Genomic DNA, 9,912 nt, shown 5'->3' with positions numbered 1-9,912 from the left:
AATGACCATATACAGGAACGATCAGGGGTCTGCCACACTGGACACTGACCAATGGCCCATGCTAATCATGGGGCCCATCTGACTGGGCTGACCCCTGAACCCACAGTACTGCACGCAGAAGGAATCAGTGCCAATGGGAGGGACCACAGTGGCCCTAGTGCAGAGCTTTGTACCAGTAATTTGATGTCAAGATTGGGAAGCAATCCTCTTAATAAGTAGTGGCCAAGACTCATGTTTTCACTTCTACACTTGCCAATTCAAATCATCAGAAAATATTGTGCAGTGCAGATTGTGATATTTAAAAAACATTTGATTTCTGAATCATAATGATGTTCTGCTGATCAGGTTTCCAAGCTCACTGCCAAAGACCTGGAGTCTAAAAGTTGATTGGAACCCATAGGTAAGCTAGAAGGATCCCAGAGTTTGTGTACATAGTTACCAGTGCTTTATTGCCATAATCATCTTATAGACACCAGAGATTCACTATTCAATCATCAAATCATATTGCAGTGAAGCTGTAGTTACTCTAAGCTGTGAATGCCCTTTCTAAGCACAGACATTTGATGTTATGACTGCAAAGCAACACAAAGCATTTAATGACCTCATTTGTCCTGTCCAAATATGCTTTCAAAGAACAGTGCTTACATAGAAGAGTTATCTGTAAATAAGCTCTCACTATTGAGGTCCAGGAATCAACATGGTTGTGATCAGTGTTGATAGAATGGAATAATGAATACTCCTCTGGAGTCCTGGAATCTTCAACTTTTATTTTTAAAAAGTTTTTGTTCACATTGCTGTGAAAACACATCCTGAAAAGTGGTCAAACAGTTTTCTGCTTATAGGATTTTGAAACCAGAAGGCTCTGTGAGGGGCTTCTATTAGCCAGAGAAAGGAAGACGACGACATCTCTACCAGCAACAGCCTCCAATAAGCTCTCCCAAGTCGCCTTTCCTATTCCCCCATTCTCAGATGTATTCTCTTGCCCTAGCACAAGACAAACATTTGAAATGTGTCCAGATTATGTAGGCAACTATCACCCCCTACAACCACAGCAGAACCTACAAATTAAATATATTTCAACAAACATGCTGTTCATAGTAGCAGATTCAGAGTTCTCCAGAATTTGAGATTTCTCGCCATAAACTCTCATCCTTCGGTTCAAGAGACATCAGAATTAAGACGAGCACTGAAGTGTTCATGCTAGGAAAGGAGAGTAAGGAGGGCTTACTCTCAAATGGCAAGAACTGGGTCACAGTTCTGTAGTGCCGGTTAGGGACATTTTCACTGTAGAAGTCATAAATTAGTAATCTCACAGCAGCCGTATCACAGCAGTTCTGCACACATACTGTTTAGGCCATTGACATCTATGGTTAAAGTTCAGTCTAGTGCCCTACTTTTCAGAAACGTCACCTGAAAAACATAAAACCTGAAAGTTGTGTCTTGCAGATCTTCTATGTATACCAGACACAGACTGAAACCTGTAATAAAGAATACACGCAGGATGAGCCTATTCTCAAATCAAACCTCAGTCAGAAAAGAAGATTAGCTGTAGAAGATGGGTTTTCTTTTTATATTGCTACCAGACATTTTGGGATGAACATACACAGTCAAAACCCACAAGAATTCATTGCCAGGTGGATCCATAGATTGTAGAGAACCCAGCACAGGATTTTTGCTTTTTTCATTGTGTGAAGCATTTTTCCCCCCTAGATTTTTCTAGGTCTATCAATGGCTACAATCATGATGGCTGTCACACCAGATCCAGCAGAATACTAGTTGCATACCTCTGAATACCAGTTGGAGAGAAGCAGTGGTAGGAGAGAAAAACAGGTGTGCCCCCGTATCTGCAGGGGTTCCATTCCAGAACCCCCCGCAGATACCTGAATCCACAGATATGAGAGGATGCTTACCACCACACTCCAGAGGCAAGCTCCGCTGCTCTCACCTCAGGAAGGCCCTCTGAACCCAGCAGAGGCTGCAGAAGTCCATCCACGCTCTCTGCTAGGCGGAGACTGAGCCTTAGAGGTAAACAAATGTCACTTACATTTTTTCCTAAAACCAGAAGTGACTTTTTAACGCTTTATAAAGGCCCTCCAGGGCTTCCCCAGGCCTCCTAATGCTTTATAAGGCATTAAAAAGTAACTTCGTAAAACAGGAAGTGACACATTTTAGCCTCTAAGGCTCAGTCTGAGCCCTGTAGAGACTACAGATTAATGTCCACAGTCTGCTGGGTTTAGAGGACCCTCCAGAGGTAAGGGGAGCTCTGCTCCCTTTATTTCCAGAGGTGGTGTGTGTCAGGGGAGCGTGCGCAGGAGTCCCCGTGAACTCGATCAATGGATAAGTGAATCTGAGGATACAGGGCCCCCCTGTATGCCTTCTTGTAAATTTGGTTTCCTGGAGGCAGTTGGTGGGGAATTGCAGGAAAGAGCATCCTGGATTAGATGGACCTTTGGCCTGATCCAGTAAGGCTCTTCTTATGTCTTTTTCTTCCATGTAAGCCAATACTTGTGCTGTGTCACAGTGCATAAGCACTGTGCATTAATTTGGATAGGTCATGATGTGCAGTAGGGGAAGCAGGCTTAAGACTAGAACCCACATGGGTCTGTTGCCAGACTTCAACAGCCAACCAGAGATTAACACATGGAATAAATTCACTGTTAAATGCAATTAATGGTTTAAAAGGTGTTCACCTATTCATGTATAGGTCTGATCTCTATCAGCTGTGGAAATAAAAGAGAGTAATCACATGAGGTGAAATGTATATTTATGCTGGATCTGGTTTTGCAGATTGGTGAGGATGTACTGACCATTTCCTCTCTAGATCCTAATTCAGTAATGTTGATACTCACACAAATGCAAACATACCTACAGCTGCAGAGACATGTACACTGAGTACGTCTCCCTGTAAGGTTATGAACACATTTCATAATGGGGGTGTAGGGGAAAGGAGCTTGAAGATAACACAAATCTTTTGCTAGGAGGGCTTACTCAACAGGATCACTTGGAAGACAAAGTTCTGGTTTTTCTTCAGACAAAAGTTTCCGGCAATACCTAGATCATTTTGTTTCCTAATGTTCCATGAACATGACTTCAAGTTGTTTCAGGACAAAATGGCTTTCATTATTTATTTTAAGTCTTGGCAGATTAAAGTTTTTCAGTCGTTGAAAATGAAGGCCAGTTGAAACAACATACTGTGGCTAAAATGCATTCTTTTTTTTAAAAAAAGATTGTATTCAACCTTGTACACACAGTTTTGCATATGAATCACAAACAAGGTTATACAATGCTCTTTAACAACATAAATATCTTGTGTCACTGTGTGGTTCTTCTTTTTTGGCACCACAGAATTTTGCTGCATATAGTTCTCCCTTGTCAAACAGGCATAGGAAGAGGTCCTTTTTCTACTGTGGACTTCGGCAAAAAAGGGTCTCTGTGAGTCCCTCAAGAGGAGGAGCAGAATTGCTGTGTCAATGGAATGGCCGTCCTCGTCCCCGTCTATTTCCAAGGTGGCCAGCTGAACGTCGGAGCTTTCTCCTCTCTTGATGGTGATGGTGCTCTGCTTCCTGCTGTTTCTTCTGCTGCTCAGACTGAAAAAGTTGCACAAGAGAAATCAACATTTCACTTTCAAATCATATATAAAAGAGTCACTAAACATTACCTGATTTGAGTTAAAGAACAATTTCTGAAATAGACAGCATAGGATTATTGTTGTTTTAATTTACAGAAATGTAAATATAGGTGGGCTCTCGTATCCGTGGTTCAGTTAACTGCAGATGCGAGAGAGCCTCCTCGCACACTCCCTGCACCCTCTGGAGGTGAGGAGAGCTATGCTCCCCTCGCCTTGGGCTTCTGCCCATGGCCTTTGCAAGCCTCAGAATGTCCATCTGCCAATGCCCATCTCCAGTCTTCTGCCTGCAGCCTCCAGAATGCCCATTCCAGTCTTCTGCCTATGGCCTCTGTAAGCTGCAGAATGGCCATTTAGGCAAAAAAAAAAAAAAGTCAGTTCTGGTTTTTCTGTAAATCTGGAAGTGATTTTTATGCCTTAAAAAAAAAACATTAGGAGAGCCAAGGAAGCCAGGGTGCGCACATGCGCGTGGCCTCTGTGGGACTCAGAAGACCCATTGGAGGTGAAGGGAGCATAGCTCCCCTCACCTCTTTTGGGCGGGAGGCATCCCCAGAATCATCTATCCAGGGGGTGAGGGATTCTGGAATGCCTGCGGATACTGAGGCACGCCTGTATACAAAAGATACTACACAGTTTAGCTTTTGGAATTACTGTACTGAAGTACAAGCAAAATTAGACACACCTCACTTAAGTACTTCAGCTTTCCAATTGTATGGGCCTACGTATGGAGCACAGGAATGAGAGTCTTGCAGTATGTTCCACTTTACTAAAAATTATGTTAAAATATTTTGCTATCACAATGGACTCCATGGAAATATATACTATGGACACAGAAATGTACTAACATGCATGTATGTAATCTCCAGGTTTCAGAGAGAGCCTGTCTCTGAATGCCAGATTCAAGGGAGTGCAACAGGATACAGGTATCTTGTCTTGTCTGCTCTTAGGAGCATCCAACAGGCTACTGTGAGATGTAAGGAAGGTAGTCTAGATGGTTCCTTTCTGTGATCCAGCAAGATTTTTCTTATGCACACATTCAGATTTTTCTGGATTCAAATACTGACAAAAATACAGGAACCTGGAGTGAAATCATTATATCTTATGGTTGCAGTATTGATAACTGGAGATACTGTGACTGAAATGAAATGGCTAGTATTTAATTTTATAAAGACTGCTATAATACAGTTTTGAAAAGTGGAAGTTTCAGTAATAAAGGAGGAAGCAGGAAAAACATTTGTCAGTTCGACAATGTGTAAAATTAACATATACACTACGTTATCTAGAAGGAAGGACGTAACACATAGCGAATACAAGGGCGATGGATGGATTCTTTCAATACTGGGAGAGGGATTCTGATTAATGCATAAACTGTGTAGAAATACACTAGGGTGAAGCGATACGATAGTTAATTGAAGTGAAATATGATATTTATTGGATTTACTAATTGATGAAGCAAATAGATGTGACAGCTGATATGATCAAGGGCACAATCCTAACCAGGTCTACTCAGAAGTAAATCCTATTTTGTTCAATGGGGCTTACTCTCAGGAAAGTGTGGTTAGGATTGCAGCCTAAGAAGAAGTGTTGTTTGATGTATTTGTTTTATTTGCTTGAACTGTAAACAACATTAAGATAATTGTAACATATTGCTACTTTGATAATCTTCTCCATATTTCTATTCACTGTTACAATTTTCTACTCACAACAGACAGTACATAGCTGCCAGTATTGGTCTCAGAGAAGTATGTGAGGGTTTACCTTTTATCTCAGCCAAATAGTGTGAACTTAAACAACTATATTGGTTTGTGTGCTTGACTGATGTCACTAAACACTCCAGTGAACTCACATTCTTCTATTTCAACACCTCTGTTCCACATTAGTTTGGCTACCCATTATATTCACAGAGTACAGGCTCACACATGCTGAACTAAATGCTGAACAGTGGGAGCCCATGATGAATATTTTTCCTCCTCCTCTACTTTTGATTAAGAGCACAAATGTACAATTCAGCATAAAACCATAACAAATTGGCCAAGAGGATGCCTTGGAGCACAAGAAGGGGGATGGTGGGTGGGAAGAGGAGTCTGATTTATGAAGAAAAAAAGCATTTCTATGTGCAGTAGTATAAATTAACCTAGTTTCAGTCATCACCACATGTACTTCTACTAAAAATTATTAAACGATATGGTTATATTGATTCATGTTATTATGCAGACAATCGCAAACTAGTTAGTAGAAACCTATGTAGATGTAATTAGCTCATCCGTTCATTTCATAGCAGTCTGGTTATGATGCTTTTGTGGGCCAAATCCAAGTGCCCAAAGTTTCCATGCAATATTTCTGCTTTAAAAACACTGGAGCTTTTGGGAGCTATTTCAATTGCACTGGCTGTCTTTTCTAGAGCAAAACTGCATGTGTGAGTGGAAGTGTGGTCTGATTACAGTGAACCTTCACTGGATCCAAAACAGAACCCAAGATGCCTTGGTGAGACCAATCAAAAGTTGCTGCCTGCCAGGACTAGAGATTATTTGTAACCCACCTGGGAAATTTCATTTATCTTATAAAAACTCAGCTGGCTTCCCTTGAAAATTCTCCGTTGTTTTGTCTCGGGAGGAACCTTGAAATAAGCTGCAATTTTAACTTTGTGTGAGATTTTATTGCCAATTGGGACCAAGATTCAGCACCTAAATGTCGCTCCTTGCACCTCCTCATGGCTAGAAGCAGGAGATCATGCAAATCTGCAAAATTTGCACAGTGCACACTGCCCACCCTGGAGACAATCATCAACATTTAGAGTTCAAAGAGGAAAGTAAGCTACCAGAAAGTTCATTTAGCATGACTACAGCCTTAAAATTAATATTATATTAACTTGTTTAATGAAGATTTTTAGCTTACCTTTTTTAATTTAAAGGTAACTTGTTTGCTTCCTATAGTAGTATCGTGTACACTAAGTGCGCCAACCTTCTCTTCGAGCTGCAAGCGGTCTCCAAGTGTTTTTCTATAGAACATGGGAAGAAAAATCAGTCTCTCAGCTTTCTGTAGCTATATTTAAAAAAAAATTCAAACCATCTATATGCATACTCAGAGAAAGTTCATTTGCTGCCATTCCAAATCACATTATTAAACAACTTATCCAGAAATCTCATTTTTATTGTCCCAAATATTGCATGGGTACAAACACCGGAGTTGGTAGAGGCAGTTCTCTCTCTCCTAGGATAACAGGATCATCAGGACTTAAGATGTTAGCATCAAGAAATTAAGCTTTGATTAACACTGAGATAGTGAGTCAAAACAAATACCCAGTTTTATAGAAGAATCATAAATCATTCCACAAATGCTTCCATATAAAGTATAGGCATGAAGTGGATGGGGGAGCCATAGTTATCCTTTGCATATACTGCATATGTACAAAAAAGATTGTCAACTAGGCTGCACATATACCCAGATGGTGTACATTTGGTAAAAACCATGTTTTTTTTTCCTTTTGCACAGAGGCAGGCCTTCATTAGAAAGTTAGAACACAAGCCACAAGTGGAACACAAGTCTGTCCCTCTTATTATATACAGCCAAGATGCAAAGCATATTGTACTGTTTTGCTAAGCCACAGGGGCTTTTCAGCTCTTGTCCTGTGGAAGCAACACTCTGCATCCTGCCCTCAAAGTTGGGGGACCCTCTGGAGCATCATTCCATGAGGCACAAAGAAGTTCACAATATAAAGCTGCCATGACAGAGAGGGAAAGCAAGCTTGCCTGTGCAGGGACAGGGAGCTGTGAGAATGTAGGTGACATTCTTAAAACTGATATAGATAGTTTATTAGGCCTATAATGACTGTTCTGTCAGAGGTTAAAGGTACATCTGTTTTGTTTCGTTTTTGAGGCCTAAGCTTTTTTGGAGGTTATAAAAGAACTGCTCTGCTTATATTGATTTATATTGTTACTAGCATTGCTATTGTTTGTTTGATTAATGCAGCTATTGCCAGTGTTTGCTGCTAGCTGTCTGCCTGTTATATTTGAGGGTCTGTTTTTCTTAAATATTACTCTTATGATAGCTGCCTTGAATGCTTCCCTATTGGGTAGGGTAAGTGGCCTGCCTGGCAGGTACAGGGCCAGAACAGGCCCTCTGAGGTCGGAAAGGCCTCAGGACATAGGCACTGGTCTGTTGAGTGGAGCATGCTGGCACACAATGGATCAGGCAGAGAAGCAAGGCATGGCAAGTGTCTGCAGGATACTTCCTGTCTCTCAGAAGAGGAGGTTTAGGACTCAGAAGGTGACCAGGCCAGGTGGGTGGAGCCGGGAACAGCGGAGGGACCAGCCAAGGTCAGGGTAATATTAGGAGAGGGCCAGGGATAAGAAAGGGCTGACTGAGGACTGAGGCTAGCTAGAAGGGAGGCTCCAGAAGGCTGTGAGGCTGAGGAGTAGGGTGCTGTAAACCCTGTTGTTGCTTTGAGGCTGAGGAAGTGGGGAGAAAGACAGCCTTGAGGATATAAGCCAGGTGGGCTTGGTCCTGGAAGCCCTATACAGGCAGCTGTACCTATACAGGTAGGGACCCAGGGGATGGGCAGTAGCTCAAATCCCGACAAACAGCTACAAATAAATAACCTATCAAAATGCATGCACTTTGAAGTTTATTATTTATTTATTATTATTTATATACGGCCTTTCTTTGGTCATCAGATCTCTCCTCAGACTTTAATCAGAGGTGGTTTACATAGGGAGGCTGTTCTAAACCCCTGTAGGGATTTTTACAATTGAATAGTTCTAGTCTTTCATAGAACTCCTCGTTCCAGCTGGATTCCTTCCCAGTCAGGCCTCTCTCTGGCCCTTCACCTCCCACGCTCCACTTGACGTTATTAGGTTATGTTCCCTCTGTACGATAACCCCATGCACTGCTGGTGTCCCTCCATCTGTGGCTCTAACATGGTTTTCAGAAAGTAGCTTGAAGGTTTGGTTGCTAGGGATTGGGGCTAAAACATTTCAGAGGAAGTTGCCTTATACGAGTCAGGCCATTGCTCTGTCCATGCCAGTATGGATTGACAGTACTGACAGCAGTTCTCCAGGGTTTCAAGCAGGAATCTCTCTCTCTCTCTCTCCCCCCATCCCTGCCACAACCAGGAGATAATGGGAATTTAACCTGGGACCTTCTGCAGGTAAAGCAAATGCTCTACCACTGAACCACAGCCCTTCCTCAATTTGTGCAAGTTAAAAGCCATGGCAAATTAAGACATGCTCTCTTCCCCATCACAGTGCCTGGCTGTATCAACAACTGACTTCAAATGCAGCCAGTGAAACCATTGCCATATAAACTGGCATCTCAGCCATAATGAAGAAAACAGTTAAGTACAAGTCAAGCAAATGAAACAGAGATACCAGCTTACTTCAGTAACTTTTGCCTTTTGGCGGTGTCCTTGAAACTTCTAAATTCTTCCCCAGCTTTAATCTCAAAAAACTGAGGTTTCAGGACTGTTTGCTGATCCTCCTTGAACCTTTCCTGCCGTTTTACTTTTTCCTCCTGGCGTAGAAGTCTGCGCTGTTTCCTGACCTCTTCAACCCAGCCTTTTTCATCATCTGAAGTCTCAGAACTTTCTGCATCACTTGGTTTTCCTTCTGGTTCTTCCTCTTCTTCCTGTGGACAAAAATAGTTGCTTTTAAAAAAAAAAGACGTGTTAATGTCCCTCAAATGAACTATTTACCCAATTAGAGTACGTGACACTCCACATATGCACGAATGGGAGAAGGTGACGATTGAGAAAAATCTGTTAGCAATCAAGAAAGACATATACAAATATACACGTACACACTGAACAGATCTGCAACAGTATTATTTGAATGCTTCTTATTAAACCTATAATTCTAAATGGAATGTGCCAAGCCAGAGCACTCTCTTGCATAAAGACAAAATGTATTCACAGTGAGATTTAGCATTTACACACAGGTGGGAAAAACAAGACAAACCACCACAATACTATGAGCTCCCTTTTCGGTCTTTACTTACTCCCACCCCTACCAGGCGATTTAGTCTCTCTTTTTTATGAATTTATTAGTCTTTGAACATAGCAACATATGGCACTGCCTCAGACTGACTCCATCTAGTCCAGCACTGTTTCCATGGCAGCAGCTCTCCAAGATCTTGAGATCTCTTATCCCAGATCCTATCACTAGAGCTGCCAGGGATGGAACTTGTGACCATGTACATGCAAAGCACATGTTCAACCAATGAGCTGTAGCCATTCTTCTAAAGTGCCATACTATTTTTCTTTTGCTCCTGCAACAGACTATCATGGCCACTCT

General features: G+C 41.8%; 1 protein-coding gene across 1 annotated transcript in view; it reads right to left on the bottom strand.

Annotated features, from left to right (window-relative positions):
* Positions 1 to 754: 754 nt before the first annotated feature.
* The window catches only part of NOL10 (nucleolar protein 10), a 52,174-nt gene continuing 43,016 nt past the window's right edge, over positions 755 to 9,912 (bottom strand). The window contains exons 19-21 of the mRNA XM_066640007.1: positions 9,000 to 9,247; positions 6,521 to 6,623; positions 755 to 3,587 (exon numbers count right to left, since the gene is read on the bottom strand). Coding sequence (XP_066496104.1) covers positions 3,468 to 3,587; positions 6,521 to 6,623; positions 9,000 to 9,247 — 471 coding nt within the window. The 3' untranslated portion in view covers positions 755 to 3,467. The remainder of the gene's footprint in view (positions 3,588 to 6,520; positions 6,624 to 8,999; positions 9,248 to 9,912) is intronic.

This window comes from Tiliqua scincoides, chromosome 1 (genome assembly GCF_035046505.1).
Source record: "Tiliqua scincoides isolate rTilSci1 chromosome 1, rTilSci1.hap2, whole genome shotgun sequence".
Taxonomy (NCBI): Eukaryota; Metazoa; Chordata; class Lepidosauria; order Squamata; family Scincidae; genus Tiliqua; species Tiliqua scincoides.
Note: the sequence above shows the minus strand (reverse complement) of the source record. Positions and strands in the feature narration are given on the sequence as shown.